This window comes from Ovis aries, chromosome 5 (assembly GCF_016772045.2).
Source record: "Ovis aries strain OAR_USU_Benz2616 breed Rambouillet chromosome 5, ARS-UI_Ramb_v3.0, whole genome shotgun sequence".
In the NCBI taxonomy this organism is placed as follows: domain Eukaryota; kingdom Metazoa; phylum Chordata; class Mammalia; order Artiodactyla; family Bovidae; genus Ovis; species Ovis aries.
Genome location: NC_056058.1, coordinates 10,767,639 through 10,792,780, shown reverse-complemented (window position 1 = coordinate 10,792,780; position 25,142 = coordinate 10,767,639). Strand labels below are relative to the sequence as shown.

At 58.6% G+C, this 25,142-nt stretch overlaps 3 protein-coding genes across 12 annotated transcripts in view; 1 reads left to right on the top strand and 2 right to left on the bottom strand.

The window, feature by feature from the left end:
• The window catches only part of NFIX (nuclear factor I X), a 98,100-nt gene extending 88,491 nt beyond the window's left edge, over positions 1 to 9,609 (top strand). For all 7 annotated transcript variants that reach the window (XM_027969535.2, XM_027969536.3, XM_060415395.1 and 4 more), the window contains 2 exons: positions 908 to 999; positions 5,334 to 9,609. In XM_027969535.2, the coding sequence (XP_027825336.1) occupies positions 908 to 999; positions 5,334 to 5,348 (107 nt within the window). In that variant the 3' untranslated portion in view covers positions 5,349 to 9,609. The remainder of the gene's footprint in view (positions 1 to 907; positions 1,000 to 5,333) is intronic.
• Positions 8,139 to 13,695, bottom strand: LYL1 (LYL1 basic helix-loop-helix family member). Of its 2 annotated transcripts, none has more exons than XM_042249852.2 (4): positions 13,538 to 13,695; positions 11,754 to 12,109; positions 11,579 to 11,670; positions 8,139 to 10,554 (listed from the first exon to the last, which is right to left on the bottom strand). In XM_042249852.2, exons 2-4 carry the CDS (start codon positions 12,086 to 12,088, stop codon positions 10,136 to 10,138), a joined length of 846 nt encoding a protein of 281 aa, XP_042105786.1. In that variant the 5' UTR covers positions 12,089 to 12,109; positions 13,538 to 13,695; the 3' UTR covers positions 8,139 to 10,135. The 2 variants fall into 2 exon arrangements, with proteins under 2 accessions (XP_042105786.1, XP_027825343.2); XM_027969542.3 differs by lacking the exon at positions 13,538 to 13,695 and adding an exon at positions 13,053 to 13,290.
• Positions 13,696 to 15,600: 1,905 nt separating this feature from the next.
• Positions 15,601 to 24,650, bottom strand: TRMT1 (tRNA methyltransferase 1). Of its 3 annotated transcripts, none has more exons than XM_027969533.2 (17): positions 24,568 to 24,650; positions 24,060 to 24,344; positions 23,921 to 23,976; positions 23,310 to 23,452; positions 22,949 to 23,136; positions 21,117 to 21,232; positions 20,921 to 21,033; positions 18,860 to 19,008; positions 18,578 to 18,664; positions 18,425 to 18,494; positions 18,201 to 18,335; positions 18,032 to 18,117; positions 17,588 to 17,696; positions 17,427 to 17,503; positions 16,196 to 16,315; positions 15,975 to 16,104; positions 15,601 to 15,774 (listed from the first exon to the last, which is right to left on the bottom strand). In XM_027969533.2, exons 2-17 carry the CDS (start codon positions 24,317 to 24,319, stop codon positions 15,625 to 15,627), a joined length of 1,989 nt encoding a protein of 662 aa, XP_027825334.2. In that variant the 5' UTR covers positions 24,320 to 24,344; positions 24,568 to 24,650; the 3' UTR covers positions 15,601 to 15,624. The 3 variants fall into 3 exon arrangements, with proteins under 3 accessions (XP_027825334.2, XP_027825332.2, XP_027825333.2); XM_027969531.2 differs by having other exon boundaries at positions 24,060 to 24,263; XM_027969532.2 differs by lacking the exon at positions 18,578 to 18,664.
• Between the last annotated feature and the right edge of the window lie 492 nt (positions 24,651 to 25,142).

Genomic DNA, 25,142 nt, shown 5'->3' with positions numbered 1-25,142 from the left:
CTGGGAGGGATGGGAGGGGGACTCCCAGTTAGCCTGTGACACTCCTCATCCTTTCTGGGGCTTCCTTCCTCCCAGGGTACAGGGCCGGCTCCTTCCTGTAGGGCTCCAGCCAGACAACCCAGAAGAGCTCCAGAATGTTTGGCCCGTTTGCCCCCTCAGGCCTCAGAACAACTGCCCCTGCTGCCCACACCCTGGGGCTTTGCCAGGCCCTCTGGCCTCCTCCTTCTCTGCACGTGGGCCCATCTTGGTCCTTGGGAACCGCAGGACCATAGGAGCTGGCTCATCCATCAGAGGAGGAGAATGCCTGCCAGGCCTGAGCCCTGCCTCCCCTGTGCCTGAGCCAGCAGCCAGCTCCCAGACCCTCTCTGACCTGTCCCACCCAGCTTAGCTCTCTACTGGGACGCTTCAAGTTCCCCAAGCCACGGGCCCAGGCCTTGGGCCCAGGGTGGTAAGAGGTGCAGCACCCAACCAGGCGCCCCTGTTGGAGGGGTAGCCCGGCTGAGATGGCCTTCTCCCAGCCGGGCGGGGCCAGCCCCCAGAGCTCCCAGCCTCCTAGGCTCCGTTCTCTCCAAAACCAAGAGGCCCAGCAGGAAAGCAAGCGTTCTTACTTCAGGTGCTCTGGGAGAAGGGGACAGAACTGGGTCCACCGGGTCACAGCTAGAGCCTCCAGGGCCACAAAAGAGCTTCCCTGGCTGCGGCGGATGGAGTGCCAGGGCCGGGGGACCGCGAGCTCCTGGTCAGTGAGAGGATAAGGGGGCCCCTCCGGCCTGGCCTTCCCGCCGCCAGCCTCAGCCCCAGCAGCATGGTCTAACCCAGTCTCTCCCTCTCTCAGCAGCCCCACCGGGCAGTGCCCAGGTGGGCCCCCAGTCCTCACGGGGTCTCTCCCTCTCTCCCCTGCTCCCCACAGCATTCGCAACGACAGGCGCCTCCTCTGCCAACCGGTTTGTCAGCATCGGACCCCGGGACGGCAACTTTCTGAACATCCCACAGCAGTCTCAGGTAGGAGGCCCTGCCCACTAAGTGGACACAGGCAGGGGTGGGGGCCTTCCGGTGTTCTGGAGGAGGTCGGGAGAAGAGGCCGGGGCAGGGCTGGAGGGCTCAGGCTTTTGCGCGCCCAGCTGAGCCTGCCTCCCCAGGCAGCCCCCAGGCCCCCTGGCTAATCAGCTAATTGGATAATTAGCTCTGACAGCCCTGGCCCTGGGGAAGGCAGCCAAGGACCCAAGGCTGGAGGCGCCCTGGGCCAGGCCTGGTGGATGCGAAGGTGGAAGTGGGAGGCTCCATCAGGACAAGGTCTGCCTGGTTGCTTTCCTGCTGCTCTGGGGCATGTGCTTGCCCCTGGCCCTCCCCTCTCCTTGGATTTGGGTGGGCCACGTGCCCAGAGACTCTGGCACTGGGGGTGAGGCAGGGCCCAAAGCTGTCCTGGAGGTACCTCCCCCACGTCCTGTGAATCCTGTCAGAGGGGTGGCCAGGCTGTTGGGGCCGCTAGTCCTGCTCCCATCTGCCCCTGGTTCTCACAAGGAAATATACCCCCAGCCCCGCTGCTGGAGGCCCCTGGACCCGGCTTTGCGCAGGCATCTTTGCACCCTGGTGCATGCAGGCCTTCTGCCATCTTCCTGTCCCTAGGAGGCTGGCGCCCACCTGTAGAACCCAGGGCCCTCAGGGCACAGGCAGGACCAGCCCCAGGAGCAGGGCCCAGGCAGCGTTTACAGTGTGGGCTTCTGGGGAGTGGAGGGAGAACAGGCAAAGATCTTTTTCTTTTGCACATTCGACAAAAACACCGCCCTGTGAGCCCAGGGCCTTGGAGGCTTCCTTAGCCCCCGGGCCACCTCTTTCAGCTCCCACTCTCTCTTTGCTCTGAGGCCCAGGTCCAAAGAAAGTTGGTGGATGGAAGTTTTGTGTGTGTGGTTTAAGGTTTTGTTTTTTTCCCTTTTCCTTTCCCTCCCTAAAAAAAAAAGCCAAAAACTTTGTCAGACTTCAAACTTCAGAGCTCCCTAGTGGCAAGGAGGGGAGGGGAGGAGAACTTCAACCCCCTCCAGCTTCCCACCCCCTTTCCCCAGAGTCACGTCTGACCCGTCTGGTTTCCAGGAGCAACCAGACATGATGTAACACCCAGATGAACTTGAACTTGGGGGTGTTGAGAAGAAAAACAATGGCTTCGAGCAGGGGCTGGAGCCAGCCCCCTCCGCTCTGTGCCAGGGAGGCTGCGAGAGCCCTGCTGGTAGAGGGCAGGAGGGGGTGCCAGAGGAAGGGACAGCAGGCGGGCCTCCCCTCCTGGCTTGGGGCTGGCACCAGGCGGCAGGGCTCCAGCGTGCCCGCCTGCCCACCCTGCCTCCTCCTGCTGCCCGCCCTGCAGCTCTGACTGTATAGTATGTTCGTGCTTGCTCACTCTCGGGGGCCACTGCCACGAGCCCTCCCTCCCCGTTCACCCCATTTCCGCCTCCACATGTTCTCCCTGCTTCACTCTCTCTGCTCACTTTGGTTGGATAGTGGGGCCAACTCAGAATCTGAGGCAAGTTTGGGAAACATTTTTTCTTCCCCTGGTTCCTACAAGGAGCCTTGGGGCCCAGGGCCCTGAGCAGGCAGGTGTGTCTGGGGATGGGGGTTGGGGGGCCAGAGGAGTCGGACAAGCTGATCAGGGAGCCCTCAGGCCTGGGGGCAGGCAGGCTGCTGCAGCGGGTGCAGGGGGTACAGTGGGGGGTGGTTTCCACAGTAACCAGTGACTTTAGCCGATCTCTGGAGCACCAGATGGAGAGAGAACAATAGAATGAGGGAAGAAAAGAGAATTTTAGCAATTTTGTCATTCCCTGGGCAGCGCTTTTTACTTAGTTTTAATCAATTTTGGACCTGGCTCAGGAAACAGGGAGGGGTGAGCAGAAAAAGCCACCCCGGGCTTGGCAGCAGACCTCCTGTTCCCGGGACCCACGGGGCGGCACCAGGGAGTCCCTCTGGAGTCGTTTTTGTCCCTAGGTTTAGACCTGGAACTGGAACTGGAGTTTTCCTCCACTGAGGGGGCCCCTCAACCTGAGCACTGGTGGTTGCCCCCCACCCCCCCACTGCCACCATGCAGCTCAGGAGACCCCCACAGGGGACAGCCTGGAGCCTTGGTCTGGCCTGCCATGGGCAGAGGGGCCAAACAGGCCCTCCCTGCCCCGTCGTCCCAGCCTCTTCCCGCTCAGGAAGTGGGGAGGGGTGGGCTTACAGCCAGGGAGGTGGTGTAAGAGTGCCAGTGTAGCCCCCTCCTTGGTGTCCCAGGGAACACTCAACACCTGAGCCTGCAGGGACCAGGGGCTCGCCCAGGAAGCTCCCCTCTTCCTCGGGCTGGAAGCCTGTTGCTGCAGCCGCCCTCCCCCAGCCACTCTGGGAAGGCCTCAGCCCTGGCTTCTGCCCACACCTTACCAGGCCCCCCTATGCCTCCATCTGGCCTAAAATCAGTTGATGGGGTTGGATTCTGGGTAGGGGTTCCAGGGGCTCCCCCACAGGAAGGTGGGTCTCTCCTGTGCATGTTGACACATGGCAGGAAGCATGGTGTCTTCACCTGCCCAGTAAATGCTAGCAGTACCCCCAGTCACCGTGGCAACCCCAAACCCCCACATGGCCAAGTCCTCCCCCATCTGCACCATCTAGTGTGGTAGCCACTGGCCGCATATGGCTGTTTAAAAAACTAGAGAATAATTGAGACCCTCGGACACACTAGACGCATTTCAAGTGCTTAGAAGCCATGTGTTTGCTGGTGGCTACTGCATTGAACAGCACAACTAGAGAATATTTCCATCATCCCAGAAAGTTCTAGATGATCTCTGAGGCCCTTTCTTTCTTCTTTCTTCCAGTTATACTGGGATATAATTGACAGATAGTCTTGTATAAGTTTAAGGTGCACAACATAATTGTGCGATTTGACTCACATACCTCAGGAAATGACTACCACAACATGTCTAGTAAACATCCATTCGCTCATAGAATCAGGGCCCTTTCTAACTCTAAAACTCGAAGTCTCCATCTCACAGTGGACAAGGGCCTGCAGTTCCAAACCAGAGCCTGACCAGGAGGCATAATCTGTGTGACTAAAACACGTCTTTTAAATATTGGAAAATTTCGCCTGAAATTGTCTGGACTTTCAGCTTCTTTTGAAAATTTGGCTGAGCTAGCTGCCCTAGGCCCTCACCCCGATGTGGCGGCCTTGGCTGCCGCCTTGGCAAGGTGCGAGTGTCCAGGTCACCATAGACCCTGCCTCCCTGGGAACGCGCCATATGCAGCAGTGAGGAGCATGGCCTCGAAGCTGCCCCCTGCATTGAGTCCCTGCTGGGCCGTGTGGGCTGTGTGGCCTTGGGCAGGACAGCCCCCCTCCCTTCACCTGGCTTCTGTGCAGCGTTGGGGTGGGGATAGAATGCGTCTGTACCTGTGTGTGCTCTGTAGTTAGCTGTGCTTGGCCTCTGCTGACCTGAGTCTGTGACCCAGTGCCTGGGAGAGACCCCAGGATGCATTTTCAAGGACTCCTTCAATTTTACCCCAAGGGTACCACCAGGCACTGTAGACCGTAGAGGAGCCCTGCCCCCCACCACCCCATCCATCTGGCCATGAGGTGGGGCCAGAGCCTTTTGTGCAGGGTACTGCCAGGCAGCCCAGTCCTGGGGGTCCACCCTGGGTGTGTTTTGTGCTTAGTGGCTGCTAGGGCGTTTGTGGGAAGGTGGCGCCCCCTGCTGGCATCCTGAGGGAAGCAGCTGCCCACTGGAGGAGCCTCAGGTTGTTCCCCAGGGCATGGTGCCCACTGGGCTACTGATCGCTTCCCCTGGGCCGGGTACTGTGAGGGACAAAAGTCATGTGGTACCCACTCCTCCCCAGCCTTTCAGCCTGTGGGACCTTAGCTGAGGTATACAGATGGGAATTTCTGCTTTTAATCCAAAGAGACAGAAAGAAAACTCAGCAAGAAGCTGGGCTTGCCCCACCCCACTCCCCAAACCCCTCTGGGGACAAACGCTATAGCCTGGCATCCTCCCCCCTGCTCCAAGACCCACACAAAAACCTAACAATTGGAAACATGGCCAGATCCCAGGTCTGTGCCCGTGCCAGCGCCAGCCATGGGGGTCCCACCCGCTGGGCACTGTGCCCACGGGAAGGCCAGCTGGACTCTAGCACTGGAGGCAGGTCTCTTGGGGGAATAGGATTCCCACAGGAGGGACCGTTGTGGGAGGTGTTGGTGTCCTTGACTGGACTGGAGCTGGAAGCCCCCTGGGGCTTTAGGAACCAACCTGGAGTCCCAGGACCAGGTAGGGGCAAGAAGGCACCGACCCCTGCTCATCTCAATATCACCTCTTTTTTTGTTTGTCCTATTTCAGTCCTGGTTCCTCTGATAAGATCGACAAAAGAAATGACAAAATGAAAAGAAGAGGTTCCTCAAACGGGGGGAGAAGAAATTTTGAGACGTGGAAAAAAAAAAATCCCCCAGCCCAGCCCAGCCCCACCGAAAAGCAAAAATTAGACGTCGTCAGCCACTCAGCCCTTCTCTCCTCCAGCCCGGGGACCCCTGCAGGCCCCCAGAAGCAGCTCAGTTCTCAGAGAGCCTCGGAAGAGGTCTCGGTGGAGCTGTGCGCCAGCAGCCAAGCAGAAAGAAACATGCAAGACGGACTCTGTCAAATAGAGGACAGAAAGAAAGGATGCAGAACTGCCTTCCTCCCCCACATCCCGTCCCGGCCTTCTGGGGAAGGAGCAAAATCCCCAAACAAAGCAACCAGCACAATTCTGAAGGGGCCTGTCCCCTACCCTCACTCTTCCCAGGGGAACCCCACCCTTGACTCCAGCCAGAGCTTCACTTGGGAGCTCAGAGGACCAGCTTGTAAAGATGATGGGGTGCAGATCCCCAGGGCTCTCCCCTGCAGACTCCACCCCCTCCCGCCCCCTCTCTCCTTCCCTCCCCCCCCCTCCCCGCCACGCCTTTGCCTCCGGCTTCTTGGCCTGGACTGGGTAAGGCAGGGTAGCCTTGAGATCCCACTGCCCCTCCCTTGGGCTAGAAGTGCCCCCCGCCCCCACCTTGGCTCGGAAGGGGGTATCTCCTGGAGCTAGTTTCATGCTTCCAGAAAGGAGGGTGTTTTGCCACCCGACCCCGAGCTGCAGGGCCAGTTCCCCAGGCCCCAAACCCCTCTGTACAGTCCATAGGAGAAAAATCGGAATGCTCTTCCAGACGGCCCCTCCCAGCCCGGGACAGGTGCCCTCTCCCCTCTCTCCCGAGGCAGGCCAGGAAGGTCGCTGTCCTGGCTGGCCACGAGTGAGGGGAGCCGGGCCCGAAGGTGGCGCCCACACCCCAGCCCCGCATGCGGGTGCCCGTGCTCGGCCCCATCGGTCCCCGCCCCTGCCCCTCCCGCAGACAGCCCTGCCGCGGCGGGGCCAGAGAGTGGAGCAGAAAGGGGACCCCGGAGTCGAGCGAGTGAGGCAGCCGCCGCCGCTGCCGTCGGCTAAACCTCCACCTGCGCTAGGTAGGCGTCCTGCTCGCCGACTTTCAGTTCCTTTGGAGGGTGTTGGGTGTCGTCCTTTTTCAAAAAGTGTTTTGGAGCTTTCTCTGCCCTACCCCCCTTTCCCCACCACACCACCCCCATGGCCACTTCTCTCTGGATTTCAGCTGTAATGTCTTTACTCTTTATTTAGGGGTGGGGCATTCATTGTTTCGGTTTTTGCTGTTGCAATTGGGAACCCCTCCATTTGAGCAACTTGGGAACAATTTGATAACACACCGCAAGAAGTAGCTCTTCCCCCCTCCTCCCCACCGCAGCCCCCCCCCCCTCCTCCAAGGATGGTTGGGGGCATGTCCAGAGGGTCTTCAGAAGCCCCCCGGGAGGGATGGGAGCAAGAGCACGCCCAGCCCCCTCCAGGGTGTGGCTTGGCCCCGCTGGCTTGTCTTTCTGTGCCTTACTCCCTCCTCCCTGCATCTCCCTCCTGCTCCCCTTTCTGGAGTCCTTGTGCCTCTCTCTTTCTCTCTCCTTAACTGTATGAAAACACAAAGCACAGGTCAGGATCCTCTGAAAGTCAAGCAACCCAACATTGCACCACATAGGGGTGGGTTTTGGGCTTTATTTATTGTGAATCTAGTTTGTGAGGCTGTGGCCCCAAGCGAAGGGAGGGAAGGAGGAAAGGGAGGAGGCTGGGGAGGAGCGGAGGGCCCTCACCTGGGGCCAAAGGGGCCAGCGAGCGGTCGCCTCCTCCCCAGCTGGAATCAAGGAGGTGGCTGGCCCCAGGGGTGGCTTTTGTTGGAAGTCGAGTGAAGCCCCTCCCCCATCCGCGTGCAGCCCTCGGGGAGGACCGGGTCTGAGAAGCAGGGGACGGGGGAACCCGCGGGAGCCTGGGGGTCGTGGGGAGTAGGGCGGGGGGTGGTGGGGGGCCGGGTGGGCCGGGCGTGACGCGCGGTCAAAGTGCAATGATTTTTCAGTTTGGTTGGCTAAACAGGGTCAGAGCTGAGAGGGGAGCAGAAGGGACCCCGTCCCCCTGCCCGGCCGCGCTCGCCCCTTCCCTCGAAGACAATCGGGGCGGCGGGCGCGGTGGGCCCTCGGGGGCAGGGGGTCTGCGGGGCGCCCGCCCAGGCGAGGTCGGAAGCTGCAGGCCAGCTGGGCCGGGGCGGGAGCGCGCCCTGTAGGGCTGCCCGGGTGGGCACGGGGGTGGGGGGCCGCTCCTTTCCTAAGTGTCGTTGTGAGGGGCAGACGAGGGCGACAGGAGATGTGGGGACGTGTTAGAAGAGAAAAAAAAAAAAAAAACCCACAAAAATATATATGGGGGAAATGAACTTTTTTTTTTTTTCATTGAACCAAGTGCAATGCATCAGAGAGTTTTCCTATCTTTGTATGTTAAGAGATTAAGAAAAAAAATTCTATTTTTGTTGTAATGTCCTCGCGGCTCTGGGGACGCTAAAAGAACCGGGCCTGCCCCGCCCTGCGCGGGGATAACGAAAGCTGAGTGTTTTTTCCTTTTTTTTTTTTTTCGTTCGTTTTCAGTTTTTTTTTTTTTTTAAGTCGTTTTCCTGCGTTGACGAGGATGATCTGGGGTTTTTATTTGCTTCGTCGTTCGTTCTCGGTTTCGGTGGGAGGGCTGAAGGAAACGTTCACATTTTAGAATTAAAATAAAAAACCTCGACATTAAAAACACAAGATCAAAAAGGAAAAGGACGAGAGAAAATTATTTTAAAGATAATTCAACATAAAAACCCTGGTGCTTCTTACATTATAAAGTACGTTTTAAAAAACCCACAAACTATTATACATAAGTTTATGAATCAATTAAATATCCTGCACTTGTTAGGAACACGCATATCCCTTCTTTGTTGAGTTTAACGGAACGGGACAGCGGCGTGCGCCCGGCGGCGGGCTGCTCTGGCCGCGGGTCTCCCCGGGCGTTCCTTCCCTGGGGCCCAGCGCCCCCTCCTCGCCCGATCCACGGTCCGGGCCCGGGGGCGCGGCGGCGGGTCCCCAGCCCCTCCCCCGCAGAGGTCAATGCCAACGAACAAAGGTCCCCTCCCTCCCTCAGAGGTCCCCAAAGCGTCCTTCTTTGAGCCAGACGCCAACTTGACCCTCACCAGCATTATCAGGAGCGCGCTCGGCAAGTTGGTAGTTTCTTCCCCACCCCACCCTCCCCCTTCCCCGGCGCCCGCGACTCGACATCACTTCTCCCACCCCCGCCCCCCACCACCGTCACCCTCCGGGGAGCACGGGGAAGGCTCGACGCTCCAGGATAGGACCAGCCAAGCTGACAGGTCGATTCGCCCAGGCCCGCGCACGCACGCACGCACGCACACGGCCCCGCACACAGCCCCATCCTACCCACCCTGCAACCAACCCCCGTCGACTGCCTTACACACCCGCCCCCGCGCTGGCCGGCCGACCTAGTGCCTTGTTCTCACCCCCGTGCTGGCGGAGCGGACGCCGCGCTCTGGGTCCCAGAGGGGCCGGGTGGCTCAGACGACCCACCACCTCCCCACCCCGACCGTGCTGAACGGACCCTCCCCCACACACGAGAGAAAATAAAGGAGCAATAAAGTCACGAGAATTTTCGTCCCCCAATCGAGAGCCCAAGGGGCACCCCAGCCCCGCCTCTGCTCCCCCCACCCACCCTTGGGGCGCCCCCCCCCGTCCCCCCGCCAGCCAGCCTGGGCCAGCCCCGCTTCGGCCCGGGAGATCCGTGCGCCCGACCAGCACCAGCATCGCGGACCGCAAAGGCCGCCCGTCCCGTCAAACAAGTTTCTTCTTAGGCTAAGAAACGCAGTATATACGAGTATCTCTATATATAGTACTAATGGATTTGGTGTGCTTCCCCCTTAGCGTCCCCGTCCCTCCGCTCCTCTTCCTTCAGCCTGGTCTCCTCTCTCTGCCCTCCACCCCCGTCTCTGCACTGAGATACATAAGAAACAAGGGTAGTTTACTGTCTGTTTTGTTTTCTGGGTTTTCAGTGTCCTAGCGGAATGCAAGTAGGCAGCCAGCCCGTACGTTCCCTCTCCGCCCCGCCCCGCCCCACCCCACCCCACCCCGCCCCCGTCACTGCGCTTCTGTTATACCATCTTTGCCTGACTCTCTCCAGCTTCTCCATTGAATGGCTAATGTGTATGTGAAATAAAGAAATAAAGAAAAACAAAAGCAAGAGCGCCCGAGCCTTCGCTAACGTAGTCGTTCGGGACAGGTTCGGGATCGGTGGGATGGGGTGGCCGCGTGGATTCCGCGCCTCACAGCCTCGAGCCAGGCCGGCCACTGCCACCGTCGAGGAGTGCGGATCTCTCAGTCTCCGGGAGAGGGCGCCAGTGAGAAAGGAGCGTGTTCTCAGGCCCCTGCTTAACTCCCTCGGTGACCCCAGCTCGGAAAAATTAGGCCCCCTTTGGGTCCAATGGCCGCTCTGAAGTGTTGGTTCGCGGACCTCACCCCGCGTAAGGGGTACGCGGACAAGGCCACTTCCAGCGAGCCGTGGGCGATAAAAGGGTCTTCAAGCCCCTGGGGGCGACGGTCGCCCTGGGGGACCGCGGGGCCCCTTCCCCTGTAGGGGACTCCTCACTGGTCCTTCTTCGGGGGAGTTCGGTGCAGATCAGGCCCTGCGAGCGCGTCGTCCGCCCCTTCCTAGATGGCCCTGGGCTGACTTTCCAGTGCCCTTCAGCTCAGAGGCGACACCGTGGAGGTCATCGCACCTCTGGGCTCACAGCCGCTTGTTCTGTCTTGATGGGTCGGCCCGTCCCGCCGCGGCTGTTGTCGGGGCCGCCGGAAGGCGCGGGCTGGGGGTGCGCCACTACCTCGGCCCTGCGACACGACCCGCGACGGGCGCCGCCATCGTCCAGGCCTCGGTGCGCCGGCCGCTTGCGGGGCCCCGGAGGGGCGGAGCCTGCGGCCAGAGCCGCCGCCTGGTCGCGCAGCAGCCGCACCAGGAAGCCAATGTATTTCATGGCCAGGCGGAGCACCTCGTTCTTGCTCAGCTTCCGGTCGGGTGGGTGCGTTGGCAGCAGCTTCCTGAGCTCAGCGAAAGCGCCGTTCACGTTCTGCTGCCGCCAGCGCTCCCGACTGTTGGTGAACACGCGCCGGGCCACCTTCTGGGGCTGATGCCCTGAGGATAGGAGTGGCAGGATTGGCGTCATGGCCCAAGAGAGGCAGGCACCCCCATCTACCCTTACTTGAGACTCCCAACACCTCTCGGGGGACTTCAACACTGGCAGTGGACTGAGGCTTTCTCCATCCAACGGGTTCACGTGTAGGATCCACGTGTAGCTCAGTTAGCAACCCCCGCACCCCCACTCCCAAGCTGCCTGGTGGTGGTGGTTTAGGTGCTCAGTCGTGTCCGACTCTTGCGTCCCCATGGACTGTAGCCCGCCAGGGTCCTGCGTCCATAGGATTCTTTAGGCAAGAATACTGGAGTGGATCGCCATTTCCTTCTCCAGGGGATCTTCCCGACAGAGGGATCAACCCTAGGTTTCCTGCATTGCAGGCAGATTCTTTACCCACTGAGCTAGGAGGGAAGCCCCCAAACTGCCTAGACAAGGACTATCACAGGCCCAAGTTGCAGATAACCGAAGCCTCCTGTACCTCTGTCCACTCCTTTATGTCAACGGCTGGGGTTCCCTCGGGAATGTGCTGGGGAGCTGTCCTCGTGATGTGATTCCCATTCTGTGTGGTCCCTCTGTGCGGCTGGGTGTGCTCGTGAGTCTGAGAGTTTCTTTCATCGTGACTGGTCCTGTCCTTTCTCAGGCGGTCATGTGAACTCCTGCATATCCACATGGCTGTGGTGTGTGATCACTGCCATGTGGCTGTGGTGGTGTGGCCACGGACCTCAGCGGCTGTGGTTGTGTGTCTGCTTCCTGTGTGGTTGTGGTCCTGTGGCTGTCTCTTGTGTGGCTGTGCATGTGAGCAGAGCCCCCATGCTGTGCTGTTTGCCATGAATCCTTGTGGCTTGTTGGGTGACGGGGGTTGGGTAGAACTGGCCATGGGTCTGTGGTTTTGCTACCTGAGTGTAACCTGAGGACTGAGCCCCTGTGTGTGTTTGTGTGCAGGGGCATCACTTTTCCCAGTGGAAGGTTATAGGGCAGACGTGGGCCCCTGGAGAGACAGTTGGGTGGACATAAACCCATACTCACCCTCAGCCAGCTCCAGCTCACAGTGGCTTGGTCTCCGCTTTAGCCGGCTGCTAGGGAAGATGCTGAAAGGTCCTGCTGGCCCAATGTAGAGGCTGTAAGGGGTCGTGGGTCACTAATGCCTTGTGGGTAAGGACCCTGCCCCTGGATTCCCCCCAGGCCCCGGTCCCCCACTGACCTGTTGAGGAACGGGTGAGGGTGGTAATGCAGGGCCAGGGGGGGTGGGGCGGTTCCCAGGGTAGAGAGTTGCAGCAGTGGGGGACGGAGGGTGCTGAGTTCTGTGGTGGCCACGGCTGCCCCTGGGGGCCTGGTGTGGCCCAGGCTGATCACTGGCACGCCAGGGGGCAGCCTGGGTGGCGAGGCGGAGCCTCCGTGGCCCACCTCCTCCACCTTTGGGGGCCCAGGCGAGGCAGGCTTTGGGGGCAGGGCAGGCACCGGGCTGGGAGCACACACCATCTTGGCCTTCTCGGTCATGGTGGGGCCCACCTCCGCCTGGGCCTCGGGCGGGCACATGGACCCCGAGGGGGTGCTCACCTGTGGGAGGAATGAAGCCAGTGGGGAGGGAGGAGGCAGATGCCACCCCCTACCCTTAGCCCAACATAGCAAGCCTTCACCTGGAGGGAGACTGGGGTGGGGGTGGGGTGGCAGTCCAACGGGCAAAGGCAGATGGGAAGTGGGCCCAGAAACTCCCAGGACATGGGAGGGGGTCCAACACAAGGACAGGGGGTGCCTACTGAGGTGCAGGGCAGCACTGAGCTCAGCAGTGATGCTTCTGAGCTGTCTGTGACCCATGAGGCCTTAGTTGTGGAGCCCCTGAGCAAATTTCCCTTCTTCCAGAACCATCTCTGGCCTGGAGCCTGGAGGGAGGGGCAAGGCAGGGAACCCATGACAGACCCTTTGACCACAGGATGCCCCCATAACCCTCAGATCCAAGACCCTTCATTGACACTATGGACCTTGCAAACTCTCCATGGCTGACTGACCTTCACTTACCACTGCCCCCGGGCTGACCATGGAGCCCTGGGCTATAACCCTGAGGCTCTTCTCATTGTCTCCGTGTCAGACCCTGAAAGTCCTCCATAATCCCTCCAATGACCCCCTCCCCCCCAATCTCCCCCTTACAAACCCCATGACTCCACTGCTGACACTATGACTCTGGATGCTAACCCTACTCCTGGGCACACAGTCATGCACAAGTCCTCTCTCTGGCTCTGGCATCCTCCCACCCACCCTACCCACAAGCAGTAACCACCCCTTCACACCCTGCCTCCACAGCCCTGCTCACTGCTGGCCTCGCAGCCCGGCATGTCCCGGCAACGTCAGGGATTGCTAGCCCCTCTGCCCTGTCTTCCCTAGCTAGACCCTGGGGAAGCTGCTCGGCCTCTTAGTGGGCCCACCAGATGCATGAAGGCAGGAAAGAATGAATGACCGCAGATGGGTCTGGGATCCCCCATTTTCAGGCCCACTCCACTCTTACCCCAGCACTGCTGCAGCTGCCTGCAGATGGCCCTGACTCTGTCCTTCAGGGCTAGAATGCGGTTCCAGGTTCAGGCGAGATACCAGCACCCTGCTCCAGCCTCTGTGCTCTGTGGCCCTGGTAGTTAGTCGGCCGCCCCATCCGGGCTGTGGCGTCGGGCCGCCCCTCTTCCTTGGCTCCCAAGGGCCACCGCGGCAGAAGCAGTGGCGGCAACAGGGCAGGTCCCTCCAGGGAAAGTGAGCAGCTCCAGGCCGCCCACCCTCTCCCCGCCCCTGGCGGCCCGGTTTCCTCCCTCTCACCCCTGGTGCAGCGGCTGGAGGATGCTGGGCCAGTGCAGATAAGGGCCTGGCTGCCTGGCCGCGCCTGATAAGGAGCCGGGCTGACCCCGGAGGAAACCCGGCGGGCGGGGATCCCCCCAGAGCGGGCCTCCGGGCCCCGCCCCCCACCGGCTCAGGCAGGACCGCCTGTCACCCTCAAGGCCTCACCTTCTGTCTCCCAGGCACTGCAGGATCCCTGCTCCAGCACACACCCTTGGGAGTGAGGTGCCCAGTTGCATGCAGAGGGGAAACTGAGGTGAAAACGAAGCAGTCCCTATGTTACTTGGGTCTGTCCTCCAGCTTTGAATACCCCTTGTCCCATGCTGATGGGGGTGGAGAGTCCTTTCCGGCCCTGCTGGGGCCTCGTGACCCAGGGGCCCGTTTCTCCTCCTCAGCCTGCCCAGTTCCTCTTTCTACAAGAGTGCCTCCTTGCTCTTCTGCCAACCCCACCCTGCAATGACTGCAGGGCAGTGTTGACAGTCTGGCCCTGGGTGTCCAGCCTGGGCCAGTGTCTTGGGCCCCCGGTGCACCCTCCACATCGCACACCAGGGCCAGGAGGGTGAAAGAAAAATACCACAGCTGGGGAGGAGCGGCCAGTGCTGGTGGCCGAACCTTCTGATAGGCGCGCCCACCAGGGCCCCACCATCCGGGGCCTCTACCCACAGGCTCACATGGCCCCAGCTGAGAGGCCCCCGGCCTTTGTCCAGCAGTGTGGGCCACTTCAGGGTGGACATTGGGTGAATATCTTGGAATGATGATGAAGCTCAAGGTACGACCCTGTTACCACCCTGGGCGTGCTCCCACCTGGGTCAGTCACGCTTTGCCGAGTGCCCAGGAGTGCCCAAGCAGGCCCCTGCCAAGGCAGGAGACACAGGTTCAATCCCTGGGTTAGGAAGATATCCCCGGGAGAAGGAAACAGCAACCCACTCCAGTCTTCTTGCCTGGGAAATCCCGTGGACAGAGGAGCCTGGCAGGCTGCAAGTCCATGGGGGTGGCAGAGTCAGACACAACTGAATCACCGAGCAGGCTCACACTCAGGAATCAAGTGAAACCCAGAACCCCACAGACAACCATCCTCCTGTCCAGGGAAGCCAGAGTACAGTTCCGAATGTTTGAGTTAACTCTGGGCTCTGGAATAGGTTTAGGGTCATTGTACAGACGATATGATGCCAGAAAGGGGTGCCTGCACGGTCCCACAGCTACCACGTGGCAGGGTGGGGATTCTGCCCGTCCTCTCCTTAATGTTGCCACCGTCCCCGGCTCTGGCGGGGAAAGGGTTGCCACAGGCTGCTGGGTGCCTCAGTGTGCAAGCCCAAGGGGCCACAGGGCAGGAAGCACCTGGTCTGGAGCGGATGCAGGAGGCGCCTGGTTCCGGTCCGGTTTCCGCTACTGGGGCCCTCAGGGGCAGCTGGGCCAGAGAAACCAGGCGGCGAGGAGGAGACACTGGGGCGTGAGCCCATATGCGGGCGCAGTGCCTAGAGGACAGGTCTGAGTACTGGGGGCGCGCCCACGCTTGGAGGATGGGAAGAAGGGGAAGAGGGTAAAGGCCCCCGCGGGCGTGAGCGCACGGCTGCCGCCCCGTGGCCACCTTGGGAATCGCAGGCGCCAGCAAATGGGTGGCTCCGCGGTAAAGAAGCCGCCTGCAGTGCAGGAGACTCGGGTTCCATCCCTGGGTCAGGAAGATCCCCTAGAGAAGGAAATGGCAACCCACTCCACTATTCTTGCCTGGAGAATCTCATGGACAGAGGAGCCTGGTGGGCTACAGTCCAAGGGGTTGCAGAAGAGTTGGACTCGATTTAGGGACTAAACAAACAAAAGCTCCTTGCAGGCAACCGTTAACTCCCTACCTCCCTAATATAGACAGAACACTCCAGTTAGAAACACTGACAACACCTCATCAGGCAGGGACCAACATGCCAGATGCACAGAGCTCACCAAGGGGGTTAAAACAGATGGACAGAGGGACTTCCCTGGTGGTCCAGTGGCTAAGGCTCGGAGCTCCCAGTGCAGGGCATCCCAGTTTGAGATCCCTGGTCAAGGAACTAGATCTTGCATGCTGCAACTAAGACCCAGTGCAGCCAAATAAGTAACATATTTAAATAAAATCAATAAAACAGATGGGCAGAGAAACAGCCCTCAGATAAGGAGCTGAAGAGATGAACAGAACCCCTCAGATAGATGGACAGAAAAACCCCAGGCAGCCTCCCCATTCAGACAAATGACAGTCGGGGGAAAGTGAAAAGGTCTTTATTAGCTCACTCTATGCCTGGACCAGTAGCAGCCCCAGGCTCAGCGGGGTTCTGACTGGGGGCCTCTGGACAGTCAGTGGGGGTGGCTTCAGCAGTGGCCTTGGGTGAGGGGGCGCTATGTGAGTAGCAGCACTGGTCCCCCTGTTGACAGGTGCCCTGGTAGGAATACAATGGGTGTGAATGAACCCTGTTCTGAAGCACAGCAGCCTCCACTGGGTTCCTTCCCTGGATAGGGAGCTCACTCCCACCCACTTGCCTGGTCCCACCTCCCCCAGCCCTGCTGGCCCACTGGCCCAGTCCTGTGGCCAGGAGGAGAACCCATGGGTGCTTCGGTTGAGGGGTGGGGGGCACCTCACCTCCTTGAACCTCTTGCAGGGAAATGTCTTGAGCCAGGCGGCCCGCTCAGCCGGGTCCTCCACCGGCTCCTTTCGCTTATTTTGGAGCAGCCTACGTCTCTCTTCCACAGTTTCTCCTGCTGCCTTGCCTCTGTGTAGGGAGATGAGGGGAGGCTCCATTGGCCTTTGTGCCCACTCCCCCCCAGCTAAGCCCCACCTTCATTCACCCTACTCTCGCTCACCCTGGCCGGGCACGGGGCCGGGGACCCCAGTTGGCCTCAGGGTTGGCCTGGAAGCGCTTGAGTCCTCGCTGGCGGGAGCTGGGGTTGGCATCGTCCCGGACGGTGAAGTTGGCCTGCAGCCTAGGGAAATGGGAGTGGGGGCTGAAAGGCATCTGCCAGGCGACTGGGCACACACCACCTAGGCTGCCTGCCCGCCTCGGTGCAGCTCGAGGCACCTTGGGAAAACTGTCTGCAGGTGTAGGGCTTCTATCATTTATTTAATAAACATTTATCAAGTGCCTACAGTGGGCCTCAAATCTGCCGCCAGTAAAGCTGACATTCTAATGCCTAAGATAGATGAGCAAGGAGGCAAGTCAGAAGTCAGACAACTGGGCTTCCTTGGTGCTCCAGGGGTTAAGAATTCGCCTGCCAATGCAGGAGACGTGGTTCAATCCCTGGTCCGGGAAGATCCCACATGCCATGAAGCAACTAAGCCTGTATGCTCCACCTACTGAAGCCTGTGCACCTAGAGCCACAACAGGAAAGGCCACCACAATGAGAAGCCCGAGCAGCACAACCAGGGAGTGGCCCCCACTCACTCCAAATAGAAAATGCCCGTGCACAGCAATGAAGACCCCACACAGCCAAAAGAAAAAGGAAGAGACTAGCAAATTATATCGTGTGAGGACATAAGGGAGCAGGGTAGAGCAACGGGGAGTCTGGGAAGGAGTGCGGTGAGAACAGGGCAACAGGGACACAGGAAGAAAGTTTGGGAAGAGCCGTCGGGGGGCCTAAGGCAGCACTCAGGCAGAAGGAACAGCCCTGCAGAGGCTGGGCCTGCCAAGTTTGAGTGAGGAGGCCAGGGTGGAGGAGCAGGGGTAGGGGGCCAGAGCAGGGAAGTGATGGGAAAACATTACAGGGCCTGCAGCCACAACTGTTTCCACTGGGTCAGGTGGGAGCCACAGAGGGCTCTGAGGAGAGGAGGGCCAGGATCTGACTTGTGCTCACAGGTGCCCTCTGGCTGCTGTCTGGGGAAGAGCTGATGACGGGGGAGGAGCTGGGGGACCAGGGGGATGGGGACTGCATTGGTCCAGATGAGCAGAACTGGGGCCAGAGGAGGGAGAGGACAGAACAGGGTGCAGAGAGCGGATGGACTCCAGAGCTCACTTGAAAAATGAGCATGTGTCTATGAGGGGAAGTGTCTGGGCTGTCTACTCCCCGAGCCTGTAGGCAGCCGTAACCATGCCCATACCTGGGCTCCACCCTGAGAATGCGGAAGGCCGGGCTGCTCTCTGACAGGCGCTCCCGTTTCACTGGATACTCCTTCTCCTGGGAGGCAAAGGTCAGAGGTCAGGGCACTGGCACTGACCACCCCCTGCCTCCCCTATCCCACCTGGTTAGGCCGGGCCTCACCCAGCACCGCATGATGTCCCAGAGGGCCGAGGAGGGGGCGTCTGTCTTCACGGCATTCTTACAGGCGTGGGAGAGGGAGACCCGGAAGCCGGCGTGGAGGAGGGCCGACCTGGGGACCAGGAGGGATGGCGAGGGGGAGGGCCGGACCCAAAAGTCAGTGCTGACCCACGTGTGGGGCTGTGAGCCTAGTTTCATGGACTTGCATGGCTGTATATCTGCCGGGGACTGCACCGCCTGCATGATGCCAGCCACCCTAACCGCAAGATCCTAACATCCCCCCTGGCGAGGGCTCATGGCTTCTAAGAACTGGTCTCAGCCCTCGTGCCCTAGACCTGCTTTATGTTTGATCTCTACTTTCCAGGGGACTCTGGCCCAAGAGGGGCCCGACTCGCCCAAGGGCACCCTGGGGGTCAGGCACAGGCTCCAGCCCAGGCCCGGCCTCACCGCAGCTGCAGGAGGCTGGGCGTGTTGCAGTGGATGGTGCTGCTCAGCTGGTCCAGCGTGTAGTAGAGAGGCACGTCCGGGAGCTCCTGTAACAGGGCCGTGGGATAGGTGTGGGGCCCATCAAGGATGGATGGCTGCCCCCCTTCTGCTCACAGTCCCCGGTCACCACCTCCGTGATGACACTCAGCACTCCTCGGATCCGCTCTGCCGTGTGGAAGCGGCCAGGGTTGGCGCTCACAGCCTCGAGGACACGGCCCACGAATTCCAGGTCATGGAGGGGCTCTGCCCACATGGGGCCACCGAGCTGCGAACACACAGGGGCCGGATGAGCAGGGACCAAGAATGCCAGGCCCTCTGCCTTCAAATGCTCCCCACCGACCCGCCTCGCCCCACCTGGTGTCGCTGCCCACAGTGCTCGCACTCAGGGGCCACGGGGGGACCACAGGCTGCAGAGAACTTGAGCCTGCTCGAAAAGGGGTAAGGTTGGGGTCGGGGGGGCAACTTTGGCTGGGCTGTCCCCTTCCCCTCCAGCTCACCCTTGCTCACCGGCCACCGGAGGCTGCTGATGCTTTGCCAAGGCGCTGCAGGTGGAAGGCCCCGCAGCCCACGCACTGGAACACCAGCGCCTGCTTGCTGTGGGGGACAAGGGCAGCCACCGCTTCCTAGCACAGCCACCTCCCAGCTCCTCCCTCAGACTGACTGGGCTCCCTTTGGGAACCCCCCAACATTTCCCCGAGGCAGGACCATGTCCGGCCCCACCCACCAACCAACCTTGGGAAAGACCCTCTTGCCTCTTTCCATCCATCACTCCTCTTTGCCCCAGACTACCTGGCTGAGGCCTTGACCTTGGCCTGGCCAGTGAAGACACGAACGAAAACCCGTACATAGAAGTCAGCGCTGATGCTGAGCAGCGGCACCACGAAGCGCTGGTAGCAGTTGGCACGGAGATCCAGGCTGTGCAGGACAGTCCTCAGGGCCTGGTGTGGGGGACGGGTGACAGCCATCAGCCCTGCCCTTACTGCCACCTTCCCTACACGGAGCCACACCAGGGGCTCACAGGTACAGAGGCAGGACCGGCTCATCAGGTTCTGAGCCCAGCGCTGAGTGACCCTTGGCAAGGGAGAGCCTCAGCTTCCCCATCTGTAAAATCACACCAGTCTGTCTCTTTCTGGCCCTACCGGGGACACTAAACGATTAAGGAAAGAAAGCACGCGTGCGTGCTAAGTTGCTTCATTCATTCTTGACTCTCTGTGACCCTACGGACTAGCCCACCAGGCTCCTCTGTCCATGGGATTCTCCAGGCAAGAATACTGGAGTGGGTTGCCATGGCTTTCTCCAGGGGATCTTCCGGACCCAGGGATCAAACCCGAGTCTCCTGTGGCTCCTGTATGGCAGGTGGATTCTTTACCACTGAGTCACCAGGGAAGCCCAAGGAAAGAAAGCACAGACCCGTTAACCAAATGGCTTCCAGTTAACACTGGATGTGTGCTCCGTGCTGGGTGACGCGGCCCAAGGCTGCAGTGAGGCTGACAGAGCAAGGGGGTAGCACTTCCTAGGCTGGTCTGACAGCAGGGCTCCTGAAGACCAAGGACAGGAGCCCTCCTTTCCCACCCCCTTGACACAGCCAGCCTTGCCTTCTTGAATCTCCTCAGCAACCCATGGGCTCTGGGCCAACATCACATCCATTTCACAGATGCAAAAACAGAGGCCCAGAAAAGGTGAAGTCACTTGTCCAAAGCCACCAGCAAAACTAGGACCTGAACTCAGAGCCAAACACAAAACTGGAAAAACTGCCTTTAAAAAGAACACTGACCACTGGAGCTCCCCAGTGGTCTAACGTTTAGGGCTTCCACTGCCGCGGCCCAAGCTCCAAATCCCTGGTCAGGAAAACAAGATCCTCCAAGCCACAAGGCATGGCCAAAAAAAAAAAAAAAACAAACAGACGGAGGTTGTTGAAATAGAGAATACTAGAAAGAATAATGTGGAACTTTCCTGGTGGTCCAGTGGCTAAGACTCCACACTCCCAATGCAGGGGGACCAGGTTCGATCCCTGGTCAAGGAACTAGATCCCACATGCCGAAACTAAGACCAGTGCAGCCAAATTAATAAACAAATTTTTTTTAAAAAAAAAAGAAGAAGAAAAAGGAGAATGTAATCACCCACTCTTATCCTAGGCAAAACTTCTCCACCACCACCACCCCCAACCAATTTGCAGCCATGCTCTCAAGAATTATGCTCATTAAAAACATGCATGTCAGGACTTCCCTAGTGGTCCAGCGGCTAAGACTCCATGTTCCCAGTGCAGGGTGCCTGGGTTCAGTCCCTGGTGGGGAACTAGATCCCACATGCAGCAACTAAGAGTTCACCTGCCTCAACTAAGCAACTAAGACCTGGCACAGCTAAATACATAAATAAAAATAATTTTTTAAAAGATAATAATAAAAGAAAGAACGTGCTTGTCGGGATTCCCAGATGGCTCAGTGGTAAAGAATCCAACTGCCAAGGCAAGAGACATGGATTCCACCCCCGATTCAGGAAGATCCCACATGCCTCGGAGCAAATAAACCTGTGCGTCACAAGTAGCGAGCCTGTGCTCGAGCCTGGGAGCTACAACTACTGAGCCCAGGAGCTCTAGGGCCCATGCTCCGCAGTAAGAGAAGGCAGTGCGCCGCAACTAGGGAGTAGCCGCCCGCTTGCCACTAGAGGAAAGCCCGTGTGGCGATGAAACCCCAACCCAGCCAAGGATAAATAAATAAAAATAAATAAACTTCACATATATTAAAAAAGAACACGTTTGTGGTCAGCGTCTGGGGATGGATCTGCCTCTGGCTGCCTGGAGGAAGCTGAGCAGGTCTGGAGGGCGGACAGGCGAGCCCGGAGGCCTCTCACCATCTCGTGGCAGGCCCGGCTCTTGAGGGCCATGGCCCCGTATTTGCTGTAGCAGGTCTCCCCGCTGTTCCCCGCCAGGACCGCCATGTCTGTGCAGGTGACGCACAGCAGCCCTGTGGGGAGGGACGGAGCAGTGAAGACTCGGCAACGCCCCAAGCCCTACTGCGCACGGAGCCCCGCAGCAGGCTGGCCTCACCTCCTTCACTCACAGCCTGCACGGCGGCGTCCAGGAAAGAGGCGGGGCTGCCGTAAGGGTCGAGGTCGATGACGTCAAAGCGCTCCGACGCCTTCTGGTGCTGGTACATCAGCATCCTGGGAGCAAGCGGGCAGATCCTGAGCCCCTTGCCCCAGGCACCCCTCCACAGCCCCACACTCACGCCATGTGATGGTTTGGGCCTGGACTTGGGGGCCAGCTGCCCAGGTTCAGATCCTGGCTCAGCCACTTGCTAACTGTATTAACTCTTCCTTCTTGGATCTGCTACTCATCTAACAATGGCAATAATAATAGCCAATACAGAGTCCCCTGGTGGTCCAGTGGTTTGGACTGACTCCACGCTTTCACTGCAGAGGCCACGGGTTTGATCCCTGGTCAGGGAACTAAGATCCTACCTGCCAACTGGTGTGGCCAAAAAAAAAGCTAGTCAATACTGATGTAGCACATACACGTGTGTGTGCACGCTCAGTTGTATCCGACTCCTGGAGACCCTATGGGTGGTAGCCCACCAGACTCCTCTGTCCATGGGATTCTTCAGGCAAGAATAGTGGAGTGGGTTGTCATTTCCTCCTCCAGGGGATCTTCCCAAACCAGGGATTGCACCCAAGTCTCCTGCACTGGCAGGCAGGTTCTTTACCCCTGAGCCACCTGGGAAGCCCATAGCACATATATAACTGACACCATTTCAGGCAGTTTATAGATGTATTAATTCAACAATCTTTCACAGATTTGAAACTAATTGTTGTTCTCTGCAGGTGAGAAAATGTAAATTCTACTAAGTTATTTGTAACAGCAACCCTCCCTCCCTTCCTCCACCCTTTATACCCTGGATTTCCCCGCTGCCTCCAGCACTTCTCACCACTACACAGTTTACTTCTTTGCCATCATCTGTGTTTCCTATTAGATTCTAATATGGTCAGAAAACCATGTGGGATCTTAGTTCCCCAACCAAGGATAGAACCTGAGCCCCTGCAGTGGAAGCAAAGAGTCTTAACCACTGGACAGCCCGGGAAGTCCCCAGCAAATATTTTTAATTCATTTATTTTCTGTAAACGGTCAGGTAGTAAATATTTTAGGCTTTGTGAGCCACATGTGGTCCGTCACATATTCTTCTTTTTCTAAACCTTTAAAAATGTAAAAGACATTCTTAGATAGCAGGCCATTAAAGAAAAAAAACCACACACACACACACACACACACGCGCAAAAACAGGCTGTGGGCCTGGCAGGCTGTAGTTTGCTGATCCTTGCATTATCAACTCCACAAGGTCAGGGGTTTTGTCTGTATTGTTTACCGATGCGGTCCTAACAGTAAGAATGGTGACGGGCACTGGATATACGCTGGTTCACTTGACTGAATAAGAGTGCAAGAAGTTGGGACTTCCCTGGTGGTCCAGTGGCTAAGACTCCACGCTCACAAATGCAGGGGGCCCGGTTTCCATCCCTGATCAGGGAACTAGACTCCACATGCTGCAACTAAGAGTTTGCATGTCGCAACGGAGATGGAGAATCCTGGGTGCCGCAACGAAGACCCAGGGCAGCCAAATAAATAAATAAAAATAAATATTTTTTAAAAGTGCAGGAAGTTAAGTCTGAAATGGAGTCCATAATGGTATTTATATCCACCTGTGAGCACAAACTATAATCAATACACCAACCCCAATAAAACTACTGTCCTTGTTTCACAGACAAGGAAACAGGCTCAGAGAGGCTACAGTCACTCTCTCAAGGTCATAGAGCAAGAAGATGACACAGCCAGGATGTGACCCCAGGTGACTTTGTTCCAGTGGCCAGCACTCTATGCCCAGCACCTACCGGGCATCTGCCTGGCTGGGCTGTACTAGGTGGGCCACTTCGTTGAGCTGCACATTACGGCGAATAAGAGCCACAGCTCGGGCAGAGGCGTCATTGGCAACCACGGATCGGAGACCAGGCACCTCTCGAGCAAAGCGAATGGAACGTAAGCCGGAAGCCGCCAGGCCTTCCAGCACTCTCAGGCCTTCCTGTTGGAGTAAGCAGAGCCCCATTCACATCCACACCGCCATCCTCTGCTGGATCCCCTACCCCTCAAGGAGCCCCCACCGCCCACCTCCTCTAGCCCTTCCCCTCCAGGATCCTTCCTTCCTTCATCACCCACTAGACTCCAGGGTTGCTGCCTCCTCTGTTCAGGCCCCACCTCACAGATCTCCCCCACGGCGGCTGTTCGAGGCTGGTCTTCCAGGGCGAGGTTTGCACCCTCTTTCGGTTCAGCCTTGTCCTCCTTTGGCTCTGACAAGTCCACGACCACCTTTTGCACATCCTTCTCACCTGGCACCTTGACTGCAGCCACCCAGAAGCACAAGTCAGGGGATATCAACACGCCCTCTGAGAAACCTCCCCCGACTCTTCAGCATGTGCTTCCCAGGTGGCTCAGCAGCCAAGAATCCACCTGCAAAGCAGGAGATGCAAGGGATAAAGGTTCAATCTCTGGGTGGGGAAGATCCCCTGGAGGAGGAAATGGCAACCTACTCCAGTATTCTTGCCTGGGAAATCCCATGGACAGAGGAGCCTGGACAGTCCATGGGGTCGCAGAGTTGGACACGACTGAGCAACTGAGCATGCACGAACTCGTCAGTATACAGAAAATGCAGGGAAGAAAATCGTCTCTAGAGACAGGCTAAGGAGCTGAGCCCAGGACCTGCTATGTAAGGCTGGAGCCTTTCTGGAAGGTCAGGGACAGAAGGGGCGGGGCACCGAGAGAGCTCTGTGTGATACCCCTGCCCATCAGGAGCCTGGACCTTCACTCACTCTGGATTCCTTTGGCCGCAAGCTGAATACGAGCAAATTCCGTGATCACAGCGCATCTGCGGGAGACGGAGAGTCAGCTCACACCCCTCTATCTCAGACCCACTGCCCTCTGCCAAGCTGACCCCAGGTCCCTGCTCACGTTAGGTCCCGGTTGAACTCTTGCACTGGGTTGTAGAAAACTTCGTTGGCGCTGGGAAAGACGATCTTGGCTGCCCCCTCGGTGATCGTCGTCTCCTGAAACCCAGGTGGGCGCTCTTCTCTGTTCGGCTCGGTGCCATTCTCCATGGCTGCTGGATTCGGCGGCCCTTGGGGCTGCCCCTCCATAAACCGGGCTCTGTAGAGACTGAGGACGGAGCGGAGAGTCGGGCTTAGCCACAGAACGGTCCTCGCACGGGACATCCGCGCGCGCCTCTGCCCGCCAATCCTGGTTGGAAGGGTGGAGGAGGGAATAGCCAAATCATCAGATAGCTGCGTTCCCGGGGCGGGTGGCCTACACAACTGTAAAGTAGGGACTAGAGAGACCCCGGGACCTCGGTAAACTGACACCACCCCCCATCTTTGGAGAATTGTCCCTGAGAAGCCAGAAGCTCTCGAGCGGGTCCACCCATGGTCCGGATCCCTCCTCGCGTCTCCCAGGCCCTTCTCACCGTCTCTCGAGACACCGAAAATCGAACTGGTCTCGGTGCACGCTTCCCGGATTAGGACCTGGGCGCCGACATGTTGGCACAGTGGGCGGGCAGATCATGTGACAGAATTCAGTCAATCAGTGATGGTTGACTACAGTGGACCGTTAGGATCAAAAGGCACGGGGAAAAGCGCTGAAAGTGTTGTGCGGTGGACTTAATCACTGCGTCTTCCCTTGGAGCGGGGCGAGAGGGCCGGGGGGAGACCCGTCACTAGCCCCATTTCACTGATGAGGAAAGTGAGGCTCAGAGGAGGGGCGGTAAACGGAGAAATCCAATATCTACTGATCGTCTCCTGTGTGCTGGCTTCTGTAAGACACATCATTTCAGGGGACCCTGCAGGAATCACTCAGGCTCTGAAATCAGATTTACCGCGTTTGAATCCCCGTAGTACCACATGCTCTTGACAAGTTACTTAAACTCTCTGGGCTTCACCGTCTTTACCTGTTAAAAAAGACTCCTAACTTCCAAGACAGAGCAAAGATTAAAGGACAGAATGCCTTGAAAATGTGCAGAGTAGGCTCTCACAGAGCAAACCC

Bases quoted from the DNA above. Each gene is read 5' to 3' on its own strand.
- TRMT1 (XM_027969533.2), bottom strand. From the start codon at position 24,319: ATGTCCCGTGCGAGGACCGTTCTGTGGCTAAGCCCGACTCTCCGCTCC. The intron at 18,118-18,200 runs GTGGTGACCGGG...GCCCTGTTACAG, and splicing joins TGCTGAGTGTCATCACGGAG to GAGCTCCCGGACGTGCCTCT. The intron at 17,697-18,031 runs GTGAGGCCGGGC...CCTGGTCCCCAG, and splicing joins CCCAGCCTCCTGCAGCTGCG to GTCGGCCCTCCTCCACGCCG.
- LYL1 (XM_042249852.2), bottom strand. From the start codon at position 12,088: ATGTGCCCGCCCGAGGCCCAGGCGGAGGTGGGCCCCACCATGACCGAG. The intron at 11,671-11,753 runs GTCAGTGGGGGA...GACCCCTTACAG, and splicing joins CCTCACCCGTTCCTCAACAG to CCTCTACATTGGGCCAGCAG. The intron at 10,555-11,578 runs GTGAGTATGGGT...TCCTATCCTCAG, and splicing joins TGAGCTGGAGCTGGCTGAGG to GGCATCAGCCCCAGAAGGTG.